The sequence below is a fragment of the Oryx dammah genome, unplaced genomic scaffold, assembly GCF_014754425.2.
Source record: "Oryx dammah isolate SB20612 unplaced genomic scaffold, SCBI_Odam_1.1 HiC_scaffold_16, whole genome shotgun sequence".
NCBI classification, from domain to species: Eukaryota; Metazoa; Chordata; class Mammalia; order Artiodactyla; family Bovidae; genus Oryx; species Oryx dammah.
In genome coordinates, this window is record NW_024070200.1 from 58380455 (window position 1) to 58395617 (window position 15163).

Here is a 15163-nt window from a genome sequence, read left to right on the forward strand (position 1 = left end):
GAGGATTTCAACGGATTCCTAGGAAAAATGTTGCCCTCCTGTTTCAAGTTCTATCTTTGATCCAGGATGAGGGGAGCCTGTCTGCCAGTCTGTGAGGCTGCTGCTTTTTTCCCCTCCTCTCCCACCTCTGTTTTTTTTTTCCAACTTGCTTTAGGATTAGTCTCCATCCCTCTCGACCCCAAACAGTGGAATTTGGCTGTGCCTTGGGTCGTCTTTGCTCTGCACTATCGCCTATAGTTGTTGGCGGCTTTCTGCTGAGGCTGAGCCGTTAGCCCCAGCCTCCGACTAAACTCATTAAGTTGGGAGATTTTTTTCAATTGGACGGGTGTTTTTAAAGTCTCCTCTTTCCAGCCCCAAACAAGGTGTAACAACGCACTCTTCCTTCTAAGGAATGAGATGAGAGACAAGGATCACTCCAGACTTCTCCTACCTACGGTTTGGGGTTTTTTTTCTTAAAGGCGAGGCTTGCATTCCTCAGCAGCTATGTACAAAGCTCCCTGAAACCTCGTCTCTCTAAAGTTACTGTGCAGGGCTTTCCAAGGCTGAGAGCGTCTGATACATGGGGAAGCACTTCCTTGAGGTGGAAGATCTTTCCCTTCACCTTTCCTCTTTTTCCCTGCAGGCTAGTGCCTACTTTTTATCAGTTTGCACAATCGCTTAGATAAACACCGAGGAGGAGATTCTCTTTAATTATCAAAGACACATCTTTTCAGGGGGCCAACAAAGCGGTTTATTTCACCCGCCAAACTAAAGGAGAGTTATTCCTGTTTAGAAGGAAGATGCAAGCGGTTTGGGACCTTGAACAAGGCAAATATGGTTTTGGTATGTTTACTTACAGTATTTTTTTTCTCTCTCTCTCTCCTTTCTCACTTTTCTCCTTGTGCTATGTGGGGTTGGGGATGACTTGGGGTTTTTCAAGAAAAAATCGGATTGCTAACGTGTATGAAATGCCTAGGACTGTGGTTTAAGGGGTTTGGGGAAGGGGAAACCGTCAATTCAATGCATTGCCATATTTTATTACATGTGTGTGGTAGGAGAGGTGGTGGAGGGGGGAAGAGGGGGAATATACAATTGCAAAGCTGCCAAAATATGATTAAACCGAAGCGTAAAGACTGCGGTGCCTCCCATCTCCTCAAACTCATTTCCTTCGCTAGAGCAAACTAAAAGCCAGTCCTTATAAGCGTGTTTTTCCAAGCAACAGACGACTCGGTTTTCTAGCAAAGGAGCTGCTAGGCTCGCACTAAGTGTCAGAATTTACTGTTCGATTTGCCTCGGCGCTGCATTTTGCAACCTTGTGCAACTGACAACCAGCCAGGCAGGGAGGGAGGAAAGCGCTGCCCGGCGCCCTCGGCCGCGGCTCGGGGAGGCGAGCGTTCGGTTAAGCTAGGAGGAGAAGCGCGACGAGAAGGGTACTCACCATCGGGCGGGGTGGTGGAGCTGGCGTGCGAATTTCAGGCAAACGTTTACCTTTTTGCTGTCTATTGCAACCGCGTCGGGCTGACTTAAGCAATTCTGTGCTCTATCCAAAACGTTCAAGGAACGGTTCCTCATTTTTAAAAAGCCAGCGAGAGAGACGACAGAGACAGAGAAAGAAAAAGAGAGGAGGGGGTGAGGGGGACGCACATAAACCCAGTTCAGGAAGAAAAAAAAAAATCATCACCTCTCTGCCAGGGAATCGGGAAACGCAGAGGCAGCGAGATCTGAGTCCGGTCCAACCAAGTCAAAGCCAATTAATTTTAAATCCTGAAGAATTATTCAGATTAAAATGTACAGAAGTTTCATTCTGCTATGCCTACGTGAGCTCAAAGTCGTTTCCCTTTAAGAGCTCTTTTCTTTTAAAGTTGAATTTTAGGCAGCGAGGACTCTTACACTAGGGGGCAGACAGATACTGTACTAGCTCCAATCTTAAGCAATTTTTTCCCTCCCAGCATATGCTCTGATTTAGCACTGTAAATTTTTCAGAGGACCCAACTCTGACAGCCCCTGGTGATTTTCAAAGTACCACAAGCCAGTGGTTAAAAATTGCATTGACTTGGAAGTTCAGAGAGACACAATGGAAGCCCCCTTCCCTATTCATGGAGCTCCAGTGTGGTGGAAGAGAAAAACACACACGGACTAGATTGAGGGGAAGGAGGATTTCAATGAATCCTGCTGGACAGAACTGGTTTCTACTGAGTTCAGAGTTAAACTCAGCATTTGCTGGGGTCTGTATTCATATTGTGATTTAATTTGTGTAGAATTACAGGTACTTTCTGCAAGAAAATAATATTCCTGGGTGGGTTTTTTTTTCCCCCCTACAGTTAAACAAATGTTTTTTCAACTTTCTCTGGCCAAATTTAAGCTTGCCATTCTTCTCATTAAAATAAATTTATATCTGCAATAAAAGACTGGGCTGGATTAAAAAAAATAACAACATTGTTATTTATCTTTTAGTCTTAGAGCCGTTTTATTCAAAGAATATGAACATCTCTGAAGAAGACATTTTAAAACCTGCTCCCCTCTTTTTTATTCTCAGTCTGCAATCTTCTCTCTTCTTCTATACAATAAAATTAACTGCAATTGATAGTCATTTTTTGGGTTTGTTTTTGGCTTTTTAATAGCACCCCCATAACTGAATGAGTCCTAAGATACAGAGTGAAACACCTCTGACTCTATAGCTGCCCTGGGGTCGTATGCCTAGCAGACTCCAGAGCTGTTGAAGATGGTTGGGAAATCCTTCATTTAAAATCTGAGGCCATCAGAGCGTACTTCAAATACCAAAAATCTCAAAGTGGACAGGGTAACTCTTGCTCCTCAAAATTTTTCCCACTGCATGTTTGTAGAAGGTTATCTTGCCATAGAAATGCCTGCACCCAAGAGGTGAGTTTAGGGTTTCTCTGTAATCAATTATTCTTATCTTCTATTAAATTGAGATAAGGATGCCCATTAGATTTTCTGTCTCAACCCCAGCCCTACCACATCTTTGCTGAGTTTGCCCCTAATCTACTGACATCTGTAGCATTAGGCAATTCCTCCTCGAATCATAGAGATAGAAAAGAAAAAGAAGAAAAAAGACACAACCTTCTCTGAGATGATTTCTTTTCCATCCTTCTTGTTCTCTTTAGGAGAAAATTATATTGTATCTATAATCATCCTGAAATTTGCTGCCTGGCTTCGCTCTACGGCAATCTCAGGTTCATGATAGTTCAGTGTCCACTGGAGGTTTTTTTTAAAAAAACTTCCAAATAATCCCAGCACCTGCAGCTTTAGTGAAATATCTAATTTCAGCAGAGAAAGGATGAGGGCTAAGAAGGTTTCAAGAATGAAGCAAGGAGGATCTTTCCTGCCCTAAAACCAAGCCCCTCTCCGCCTACATCTTCCTTTAGTTCTTACCTCGTATTCTGCCCCGTTTGTAAAGGGTATTGAATACAAAGTACAATCTACACATGTCAATTATTTTTACAATTTATTTTTTAAATTCTTCATTGCCTCGATTTCTAAAACTACCAAGGATGCTTCCCTGTGGTCATTAATTTACTCTTTATGTGTGTTCATGTTTCCTGAAGCTCAGCATGCTTTGTGTAAAATATCTTAATTGTTCATAAACCTGGTTGGATTACTAGTCCATAGATTTTTCTTGGTGCAGAGAGTGTATGATGGAGACACAGTTTTGTTCTATAAATGTTGAATAGTCATGATCCACTAGCTGGTCAAAAGCGAACAGAAGGATTACTGCGTTGGAATATAATGTGTTCTGGGGGACAATTCTAGATGTTTGATGTTTAAAACCAAGTGCTCCAGAATTCAGAGATACAACCAGCTTGATGATTTTTAGCACATTGAGAATGGCACAGGCAATGAAGTTGTTCTCATTGCAGCGAATCTGTTGAGGTAGAGTATGGCTTGTGCAATGATTCCTGTGACTCGTACTTGGTGTTATTGCCAATTTGGGGCAGAATCTCTGTGTGTGTGTTTTAATGACTATATGAATGCTTAAAAGAAACTTGAGGAACAATGAAGTCCTACTCAACTGTTCTATGACCTAGGAGCATAGTCGCTGAAGTCTTTGTCTGTGTACGTTGACAAATGTGCATCTGATACATGTGCGCTTACATGTGTGTACAGAGGGTACGCACAGGGGACGCTGGAGGCTGCGTCCACTTGTCCATCAGCCAGCAGAAAGGTCTTTTCACCTCTCCCCATGACTGGGTGTGTGTCAGGACGCTCGCTGGCTTGGGAGTTAGCTGAAACTAACGAGAGAGAATAAAGTTGAAGAAAATTGATTTTAATTGCGTCATGACAATGAGATGAAGTCTACTTCGCCTTCTTAGCATCTGAGATGCTTTATTTGAGCAATTAAAATGTCAGGCCACATACCTGTGAAATGTTAACCCTACATGGACAAAAAAAAAAAAAAAAGCCACTGAACGGCTCTTTTTCTTTAAAAAAGAAATAAAAAGAACCACCAAACCAAGCAAGTGATCAGACTTGAGTAAGGAAAGGGTCTATTCCCGGATTTGACCAAATGGTTCGTTTGGAAAATGCCTGCCAGCTGGGCTCTAGGTACCTTCCCATCCTCACCCACTACCCTTCTGCAAAGAAACCGGGCAACTTTTCTCTTTCTCTGGCACCGCGGGCACCAAGATGCGCCGGGAGCCCCGGGTGGTGCGCGAGCTGCGGATCCGGTGGCATTGCCAAGTTGCGAGAATCGAAGTCCCCGATTCCATCCAAAGCCTCTCGCGGAGCCTTTAAGAGGCGTCGTTCCGTGCGCGCCGCGCTCCTCACCCCGCCGGGGCGGAAACCTCGGGTGCGGGGTGCGCAGAAGGCGGTGGCCGCGCGCCCGGGGACGGCGCGGGCCCATCCCCCGCCTGGCTGCGGCGGGAGCACCGCCACCCCGCCCCGCCCCCCGCCCCGAGCCCCCGGAGCGCCCCGAGCCCCGGCCGCGACGCCGCTCGCGCTAGGACCGGGCTGCGCCCGCGGCCGCCATGGCGGGGCCGCCGCGCTCCGGCCAATGACGGCGAGGGGGCGGCGCGCGCGCGCCTGGCCAGGCCAACCCCGGCGGCTGCCTTATAAGGCGCGCCGTCGCCATGGCAACGTGCGCTAAGTTGCAGCAGTCGTGTCAAAGTTCACTATATAGAGAGCTCAGTGAGCTGATCGCGGAGAAGCCACTTCTGCCAGCCCCGGCGCCTATAAATCGCATTCCCTCCCGCGCCCCCCTTTTTAGCATATTTGATCACTTTGATTCTCTGTTCTTTTCTCTCCGCGGTGTGTGTGTGCGTGCGCGCGTGTGTGTTTTCTCGTCCTCCTCCTCTTCTCCCCGAGTTGCCTTCTTTCTCCGGGTGCCGTGCTGCCTTTTTTCCCCTCTTTCATTCTTTCTCTCCGTCTTTTTCTCCCCACTCTGCGCACGAAGGATGTGCTTCTAGGTGGTGATCTGCCCTCCTCTCTCTCTTTTATCATTTCTCCCCCGCCGCCGGCGAGTTGACTCTTTCCCTATGTGTGTGAGGCGGCTCCGGCGGCAGCAGCAGCGGCTCCGGCGGCGGCAGCAGCGGCAGCAGCGGCAGAGGCTTCAGCGGCGGCGGCGGCGCTAGACGCGGCGGCTCCGGGCCCGACCCGGCGGCTTCGGCGGCGGCGGCGGCGGCGGCTCCGGCTCCGGCGGCGGCGGCGGCCCAGGCGGCCCGCAGGGAGCAGCGAGCGGCCTCTATCCGGCGAAAGCGGGCGGCGGCGGCCGGAGCGAGCGAGGCGCGCGCCGGGGCGCCCGGGGCAGGCGGCGGCGGCGGCCCAGCGCCAGGACGACGCCGCTCAGCGCCCGACGCGGACCACTTTCATGCTGATTCCCCTGGACCCGGGCAGCGCTCCGGCCACTCCGCGGGCCGCCGGCCTCCGCCCCGGCCTGCCTGGCTCTCTGGGCGCGCCCGAGACCGGCGCCTCTGCTCTCCGAGTCCTCCCGATTTCGATGGCTTTCCTGAATGGCTGACTGTGGGCTGCCCTGGACTTGGCCCCCGGACAGTCGCCTCTCCTCCTTCTCCAACTCCTCGGCTACACACCAGCTCTGAGAGCGAGAGAGAGAACGAGAGAGGGAGGGAGAGAGTGAGAGCGAGGAAGATCTTTGGAGAGATTTTTTTTTTTTTTTTTTTTTGCCTCCTACTTCTGTCTTGAAGCCAGACAATCGACTTGCAGCTCTCCCTCCCCTCCCTCTCTCTCTCTCTCCACGTTCTGCTCTCACTTGCTCTCCCCCGGCCCCATCCCCTCCCCTCCCCGGCGGAAAGCCCCCCGAAAGCAACAAAGCTGAGGCGAGAGAAACAAACAAAACAAACACACCGGGCCAGACGAGCCATCGACTAAACTTTGCAAAAGCAGAAACAAAAAAGGAAAAACTAACCAACCTCAACCAACCAGCCCCCCCGAGCCACCCGGGGCGCCCTCCCGCGCCCTCTCGCACCCTTTGCACACACAAAAGGCGGCGCGCCGGAGCCCGAGACCCGGGAGCCCGCCGCCGCCCGCAGCCAGGGGAGCAGGAAGTCCGGACGCGGCCCCCATAGATATGGCAATGGTAGTCAGCACGTGGCGCGACCCCCAGGACGAGGTGCCCGGCTCTCAGGGCAGCCAGGCCTCGCAGGCGCCGCCCGTGCCCGGCCCGCCGCCCGGCGCCCCGCACACGCCACAGACGCCCGGCCAAGGGGGCCCGGCCAGCACGCCGGCCCAGACGGCAGCCGGCGGCCAAGGCGGCCCTGGCGGGCCGGGCAGCGACAAGCAGCAGCAGCAGCAGCACATCGAGTGCGTGGTGTGCGGGGACAAGTCGAGCGGCAAGCACTACGGTCAGTTCACGTGCGAAGGCTGCAAGAGCTTCTTCAAGCGCAGCGTGCGGAGGAACCTGAGCTACACGTGCCGCGCCAACCGGAACTGTCCCATCGACCAGCACCACCGCAACCAGTGCCAGTACTGCCGCCTCAAAAAGTGCCTCAAAGTGGGCATGAGACGGGAAGGTATCGGCCTCTCATTTCTCCTCCCCTCGCCCGGGGTCCCGGGGCCCTGGGTACGTTTGGCTAGCCTGCTCTGGGTAAGGACACAGACGCCCCAAGCTCTTCTCTTCGTATTGCAGCTGAAAGGGGTTTTTATACTAGAAGCAAGTTCTGCAGTGGAACCCAGACCCCCCCCCCCCCAAATCCGCATGCTTTGGCCGACTGATTTCCTCAACTCTCTCTTTGGGCTGTTTTCATTTCCTTTGCATTGATGGCCAGTTCATTCGAGTTCGCCTTTTTGCAAGGGATGGGGAGGTGGTGGTGGTGGTGGTTGTTTTAAAGCCTGGTTTACTTCTCTTTCCTCTCCGTTTCTCTCTCTCTCTCCTTGTTTTCCCTGCATGTTCAACATATGTCCCTCCTCCCCACCCCTCTCCCCAGCCCCCACCCTCTCAAAAAAAAAAAAAAACCCAACAACCTGAGATTGTACTTTTTGTACAGGAGGTTCAAATTACAAATGGCAATTTTATGCACTTCGCCGTATTAACGCTGCCGCCCGGGCAGCGCTCATGTGACCCTCCGTGGATTAACATTCGGCTAAAAAAAAATACCTCTGTTTTCTTTTTTCCTTTCACTTTTGAAAGGAGGAGAGCGCGATAGAGAGTAGGAGCAGGGTGGGCGAGGGGCCTGGGGCGGCTGCTTTCGCTCTGCGCGAGTTGGGTCTTTGTGATATGAAATTCGCCGAGCGCCGCGAGCCCTGCTCGGCCAATGGCGCGCTCGGCGCCGGGCGCGGGCTCCGGGTTGCGGCGAGCGAATGCCCGGGTTTCTTTGTGTTTCTGCGAGAGCGACTCTCCCCGTCCGGCGTCAGATAACCGCTCGTGCCCGAGCCTGGCCGGCCCTTCCCGACCCTCCCGGGCGGCGCCGCCGCCGGCCGCTCGCTCCCCGCCTCTCGCCCGGCTTCCTCTCGCCTCGGCCGGCCTGTCTCTCCGCCCTCTCTCTTCCTGCGAGCACACCGAGTCGGCTGCCGCCAGACCTTGGCTGTCGGCTCGCCTCTCGCCAGGGGTGGCCCGCGGGGCCGGGGCTGCGGGTTTGGGGTTGTGGGGGTATGGAGAGCGGTGCTGGGGTGGCCACAGGCCGTCCGGGGTGAAGCTTCTCGGTGTCTTTTGCAAAAGCGTCTCCCCCTCCCCCCAGCCTCGGGCCCCCCCACCCCCACCCCGCGCTCCCTCTTCTCCAATCAATAAAAAAATATATCAGCCGTTCAGAAGTAAAAGAAGAAAGATGCCCCCCACAATGCTCCATCCCTCCCACTGTGCCGGGGACCCCGAGGCAAAGTGGTCCATGCTGGGTGCGCGGCCTCCCGGCCCGGAGCGGGCCTCTGAGGCCAGTGGGCCGCCCTGATCGCCGGAGCTGGCCTGGGTGGTGGTCGGAGGAGAGGGCGGCCGGGCTCCCGGCGCCCCTTGGGTCGGTGGCCCTGGCTCGCGTGTGAGAGAGGGGCAGGCCTGCGGGTTCTTGCGCCGCGCGGGAGTCGGGGTCGGGGGTTTTGTGGGGGCGAAGGGGGCGGGCTTGGGGCTGACCCTGCCGGGGGAGCAGGGAGGATGAGGCTGGGCATTAACGGCGGAGTGTCTCCTTTCTTCCCCGCAGCCGTGCAGAGGGGCAGGATGCCGCCCACCCAGCCAAGCCACGGGCAGTTCGCGCTGACCAACGGGGACCCCCTCAACTGCCACTCCTACCTGTCCGGATATATTTCCCTGCTGCTGCGTGCAGAGCCCTACCCCACGTCGCGCTTCGGCAGCCAGTGCATGCAGCCCAACAATATCATGGGCATCGAGAACATTTGCGAACTGGCCGCGCGGATGCTCTTCAGCGCCGTCGAGTGGGCCCGGAACATCCCCTTCTTCCCCGACCTGCAGATCACCGACCAGGTGGCCCTGCTCCGCCTCACCTGGAGCGAGCTGTTCGTTCTGAACGCGGCCCAGTGCTCCATGCCCCTCCACGTCGCCCCGCTCCTGGCCGCTGCCGGCCTCCACGCCTCGCCCATGTCCGCCGACCGGGTGGTCGCCTTTATGGACCACATACGGATCTTCCAAGAGCAAGTGGAGAAGCTAAAAGCGCTGCACGTCGACTCCGCCGAGTACAGCTGCCTCAAGGCCATAGTCCTGTTCACCTCAGGTAGGAAGGAACCCTGCTCTTTCGTGCCTCGGGGCTCCTAGCTCAGAGTTAGGGCCTAAAACTCTTGGGAGCCTCCAGAGCCACACTGTCGAGGGAAACTTGGCATGGGAACTCTGCCTAGCGGTGGGGCTCTGGCAGGCTTGTTCTGGGGAGAGGAGAGAAAGGCTGGGCCACGGGAAGGATGCTTCAGACTGTTGACTCTCTCAAAATGGGCCATGGGGAAGCCTCGCAGGCCTGTTGCCCTTCCGCCAGACTAGGACGCACACTCCTGTTCCCTCCCTCACCTCAGGCACTCTGGGCCAGCTGAGTGGGAATCTCCTCTACCCCCATGGCTCTCCTGTCACCCGGGCTGAGCCTCCGGGAGATGCCTGTAGGCGCTGGAACAGTCCTGGTATCAGCCCCTCAGGGGAAGGTTTGCCCCTGGCGGGAGGGGGAAAAGTTTGCCTGCTAACTCAGTGCAAGTTGGAGCTCCAGGCCTGGCCAACCTGAGGGCAGCAATTTTCAAAAGCATATTTTTTCTTAAAACAATGCAGACTGTCCAGAGAGGGGAAAGAGCTGTCAGGAAGGGGCAGGAGGAAGAAAGGGGCCATCATCACTCTTTAGAATGTCTGCAGGGGGTTCAAGACTCAGGTCTGTCGCTTCCCCTGCCCAGGGGAACACTTAAGGCAATTTTTAAACACCCCACAGTGTGTGCCAACTTGGGCTGGATATGAGTGTTGCCAGAGATATAAAACCATCACTGATTGCATTATGAAATCTAATTAGTTTTCAGGTAGTTTAACCTGTGTGAGTAATAGATCTAATATTAATTAACTCTGGAGGTCAAATGATCATGGAAGGTGTCTGGCTTACCACTTTGGGCCACACCTGAGCCTTTTGGCTGGCCCCCCAGGCTGAGTTCAGCAAAGCCCAGGTGGGTGGAAATCACCCTTTCCACATGCTTGTTCCGAGTTGTCAGCTGACCCCCTTTGTCACGGCTCAGAGAGGAAGGGGGCTCCCAGTTCAAGATAACAAAATTTGGACCTGGGTAGGGCTTGGAACCTAGTCACCCACTGCAGGTTCTGCAGCTTGTAATCAGGACACCAGGAGAGCTGAGGAGTTCCTGTAGCAGACAAAAAGATCCACAGTCTCTTCCTTATTGTTCCAAGGAAATCTGGGGACCCAAGTCTTGAGCTGAGTCTGGTAGGTTCTGAGTCCTTAACCCACTTTCTTTTATATATTACTGCTTTTTGCATAAAGTCCACCCCCTCCACCGCTACCCCCAAATTCTGTCTTTGAAAGTCCTTAGGTAATCAATTAAAGGGCAGTGTCTGGGCAAGGAAGGACTGTATGCAGAGGCTTGGATCTGGATTATTTTTCTCGGGGGACCTGTCACAACTAGAACGGTTGCCTGATGCAAATGTACAGACAGGATCGTCCCCTAACCCAGAGTCACCTTCAACCCTTCCTGCAACCCAACACCCAGCCCATGTTCCCAGACCATCCAGGCGGTGGTTCCTTTCTTGAGCTCATTGTTAGCTCTTAGACTTACCTTAGTCTTCCAGCGAAAGAAATGCCTGATGCGCTTGTAACAGTTTAATTTATTAGTGTTTGTAAAATGTAGAGGCCTGTGTGGAGAATGCAGAGCGCCTCACAAAGAGATAAAGGTCCCTGTTATCTGATTCTGAGAGAGACAGTGCGCTTGCGGAGAGAAGGAGTCCAATGCAAACAGATCTTTTAATTTCTGATCACAGACAGACACCTATGCATTCTGTAGACATGCAGAGCCCTAGACCCACACATGAGGAGGTTGTATGTGTGTTCTGGTTCTTGGGGTGGACGCAGTGGCGGCTTTTTTTGAATATCTGCTTTAAGGATTGACAATATGCATGTGTTAGCCCTAGTCTTGCCTGAGGAGCCCCCAAAGGTCAGGTCACAATCTGCACCGCCTTCGCTGAGAAGCCTCTCATTTCAAAGGCACTTATTGTATTTTCACATATCCGAAAAAGAAACGTGTTTTCCTGAAGATAACGGGGAGGGGGTTTCTTCTTGGAGGGACCTGGGTTTACAAAAAAAAAAAAAAAAATCAGGGGGGGGGTAGGAGAAAAAGGGAGAGAGAAGAAAAGGAGGGAAAAGAAACAGCTCAAATGAACAGAGAGATCACAGTTTGCATGGCTGCCCTTCAATAGGCTAAACTGACAAGATCAGTTTTAAAGGGCCACTTAAATCAGTTTCAAAGACTGGAGAAAAATGAGTCGCCCTCTTTGGGGAGAATCTGAGGCTGGGTCGTGGGCGCCATTACCCCGGGCTGGGCCAGGTTGTTGCCCCCCCCCCACTATATAATTATAAGCCAAACTATTATTTACAGAGGAGGAGGGGCGGAGCACTGGTAGTTTTGGTTTCATCTGTTTGTCAGTCTGTTTACTGACCTGAGCTAGATTCACCCAGTGCACTTTGCTTGGGCCTCCCGGTCACCAAGACTGAGGAGTGGGGCATAGAAAGGCTGCAGTACACTGAGTTGTGTTCTGTTTTAAAGCTAATATCCCAGGACCATCTCACACGGCTCCCCCCTCCCCAGCTCCCAAGTTTTCAGTCCGTAGGCATTTGCTCCAGCTCTGGTTGGGGCAGTTTGACAGAGCACTGCACACACACTTCATGTGACCCATTTCAAACCTCTTAATCTGATGACTGAATTCTTCGTCGTTTTCTTCTCTTTTTTTTTAAACTTTCTTCCAGATGCCTGTGGTCTCTCTGATGTAGCCCATGTGGAAAGCTTGCAGGAAAAGTCCCAGTGTGCTTTGGAAGAATACGTTAGGAGCCAGTACCCCAACCAACCAACACGATTCGGAAAGCTTTTGCTTCGCCTCCCTTCCCTCCGCACGGTCTCCTCCTCAGTCATAGAGCAATTGTTTTTCGTCCGTTTGGTAGGTAAAACCCCCATCGAAACCCTCATCCGGGATATGTTACTGTCTGGCAGCAGTTTTAACTGGCCGTATATGGCAATTCAATAAATAAATCAATCAAAATAAGAAGGGGGAGTGAAACAGAGAGAAAGAAAAGGCAAAAGACTGGTTTGTTTGCTTAAATTCCTTCTGTTAAGAAAGGATATAAAAGGATGTTACAAGTTTGCTAAAAGAAGAGAGGGGAAGAATTTAATGGACTGTGAATTTCCAAAAAAAAAAAAAGACTGTCGAATGAACTTTTACAGAATGCATTAAAAAAAAAAAAAACTCCTGTGTCGGTCAGAACAACTTGCTACTTATCATTTTTGTATAAAAAGGAAATTAGTCTTTTTTCTTTTTTTTTTGGTAAATTTTGGAAAAATATTGCTAAAAGTGCATTTAAGGAGATTGGGAGAAAATTAGCAGAATGGAGAAAGTAAGTCTTTTTTTTTTTTCCAAATTATTAATTGTCCTGTGTCTATGTACCTCTAGCTGTTCTTTTTTGTACTTTTCTGGTTCCAAACCAGTTTATTCTGTGGTTCTATAATAAGTTTTGATATAATCTTGGCTTCTTAAAAACTGTGTATCCTTAAAATATATGTTCTGCAAGAATTAAAACTGAGTCCATGAAAATATCATAGGAAGACATAAAACTTTTAAAAGGCAACTCAAAGATGATGGAAACGCACTTACAAGTGGTGACCAAAAATTTTAGATGAAGTTGAGCACTCTAATTTGAGAACTGGAGGAACCACATACAACGCTTAAAAACTTCCCCTACCCTGACCCACCCCCGCCCCCCAAAAGATACCATGACAAACCTAGCTTTTAAAAAATATTTTAAGAAAGAGAATGAACTGTGGAATTTATTGGCAGCCAAGGAATGTGTCCAAGACACATGCTGAGGTTTTGAATAAAAAGTGAACTTTTGTAATTTGAATTGGGTCCCGCTTAGTTCTTGAATTGTTATGAAAATCCTATATCTGTTTGTATATTTGCAAACCCTTTGTATTATAATTGTTGATATTTTCCCTTTTTAAAAAAATACCATTGAAATCAGCATGACAAAATAACACTGTTGGCACTTATAGGTAACGTGATTGATTCAGTATCTTAGAGTTTACAGTTTGTGTTTTTAAAAAAAAAACTGAAGGTTTTTTTTTTTTTTAAGTGCAACATTTCTGTATACTGTAAAAGTTATAATAACTGAACTGTTTGGTCGAGTCTTTGTGTGTTATATTCCAAGGAAATTGAAAGTATTCAGAAATTAAAATATTATTTGATATCTGAAACCTGTTTGGCTGTCCCCACTGTCTTTCCATCGAGAAGCCCCTGTGAGCTAGCTCTCTCTGAGCTGGGCCAGGGGCTCGCTCTGTTTGTTCACTTCCCTCAGCCAGTTTGTTCAAAGGTAGACTAGTGTATTTGCCTGTTTAATTTGGGTGTGATGGGGTGGGGGGAGCTGAAGTTAATGGTTTATCTATGGTTTAGGAAGTGCCATACTGATATAGTAAACCACCTCCATTCACCTAATCCTTCTTTTAATTAAAAATGGATTTTCCAGGAAAAAAAAAAAGGCCCTTATATTTGTCACACTTAAGTGCCTGCTTAGGGAAGGTATTGTGAAAAGTATTAGAAATCTTGAGATCAGTATCTATTTTATGATCAGGAAAAAATACTGTTTTGTACATTTCTGACAGTTACGCAGAACACAGTTCAAGCAAGCTAATCCAGCCTTGTCAATAGAAGGCAGTTGTTCGCAATGAGTTTTTCCTTAAGTAGGCGTGATTTTTAAAAATATTCTGTGGTTCTCATCTAGGGTGGTTGTTGAGAGGATTTCAAATTCAGTGATGTAGCTTAGAGTGGCTGAAGGGTTTATTTTTAATGTATATATGATAACTTGCAGTTGGCCTGCCTTCCCCTCCCCCCTGTACGTTCCTTCTGTGAGAGCATGACCACAGGTCAAGGGAATCTTTTCCATTGGAGTTCTGTACATAAAAACACAGCGACATTCTGACATTTCAGATTGTATAGATACAATCTGTACTACTCTTGGGATTCTTTGTACTTAAAAGCCACATTAAAAAGAAGAGAAAGAAAGAAGGAAACTTTATAGGTTGTGTGGATTTGGAAGTATTAACTATTTTGTTTTGGAGGTTTGTTTGTTTGTTTGTTTTTTCCTTTTCCCTCTCTCTTTTCCTGGTTTGAAGGAAGCTCAGTGTGTGGGAGCTTGCAATTTTTGTTCTTACTGAGGCTTTGCAGTACCCACACCACCATCATACATCACTGTGTTGTGGTTTGATTTTAAAAGGGGGTGGTGGGTAAGGGGATGTGAAAGAAAAGGGATCATTTTGTAAAGTGTATTAAACTTTGATACTCAGTTCCAGTCAATACATGTAGACCAGAAAAATCTGTCTGATTTGTGCATCTGAGCAGAGTTCTCCATCTGACCCTCAGCTTCTTTCTGTAGATATATACATACATAAATCTAAGTATGTTCTTATGACAGAACATTGCTGACCTCTAGATTGAGGTTTCGTAGGTGGTTGTTTATTTTCTCCTCTTGCAAGTGCTATCCATGTGAGTGTGTGAAGTTTTCTCTAATAAGTAAAACACAGGCCCTTTGCCTTGTTTGTTTTGTTAGTTTATTGTAAACAGCCATTTGTTGTAAATTATTATTGGCATTAAATTATAATTTATGATTTTCAAAGCAAAAGACAGTCCCTGTTTTATTCTGCTTTAAGCATGTGTTCTAGACGTTGGAAATCTCTCTCTCACTCTCCCTCTTAAGTTTCAGCAATGTAGCTTGGGATCTACGAGGCAGAAAAACAGGACCCCAAAATTTTCAAACGGTTAAAACAAAACCCCTTGTATATGTTTAGAGTGGCCGGAGGAGGATCTGTTTAGAGTCTTGAGTTTGGTTTAAGTTTATAGCATTTAAAGAAAGTTTTTCTTTTCACGCTGAGTTAGAACAAAAGATCTTTGCTGCGACTGAATTGGACAAAAGACTAGGGCTGGGACCCAGCGAGTGCGTTCTGTGTGAAATTGACGAGATCTTTTTTAAAAAGCTGCTAAACATGGCGACTCTTTCCCTTTAAGTGTCTCTTTTTCCTTGCTTTTTTTTTTTTCTCCCCCCCCCCC

The 15163-nt window shown here is 49.5% G+C and overlaps 1 protein-coding gene and 1 long non-coding RNA gene across 6 annotated transcripts in view; one reads left to right on the forward strand and one right to left on the reverse strand.

The window, feature by feature from the left end:
- The window catches only part of LOC120875249, a 48616-nt gene extending 46778 nt beyond the window's left edge, over positions 1–1838 (reverse strand). For all 3 annotated transcript variants that reach the window (XR_005723896.1, XR_005723897.1, XR_005723895.1), the window contains exon 1: positions 1418–1838. This is a non-coding gene — a long non-coding RNA (uncharacterized LOC120875249). The remainder of the gene's footprint in view (positions 1–1417) is intronic.
- Positions 99–13317, forward strand: NR2F2 (nuclear receptor subfamily 2 group F member 2). Of its 3 annotated transcripts, none has more exons than XM_040256998.1 (3): positions 99–822; positions 8577–9104; positions 11820–13317. In XM_040256998.1, the coding sequence occupies exons 1-3, from the start codon at positions 780–782 to the stop codon at positions 12092–12094; spliced, it is 846 nt and encodes a 281-aa protein (XP_040112932.1). In that variant the 5' UTR covers positions 99–779; the 3' UTR covers positions 12095–13317. The 3 variants fall into 3 exon arrangements, with proteins under 3 accessions (XP_040112932.1, XP_040112931.1, XP_040112934.1); XM_040256997.1 differs by lacking the exon at positions 99–822 and adding an exon at positions 5732–6962; XM_040257000.1 differs by lacking the exon at positions 99–822 and adding an exon at positions 6958–7036.
- Positions 13318–15163: the final 1846 nt, after the last annotated feature.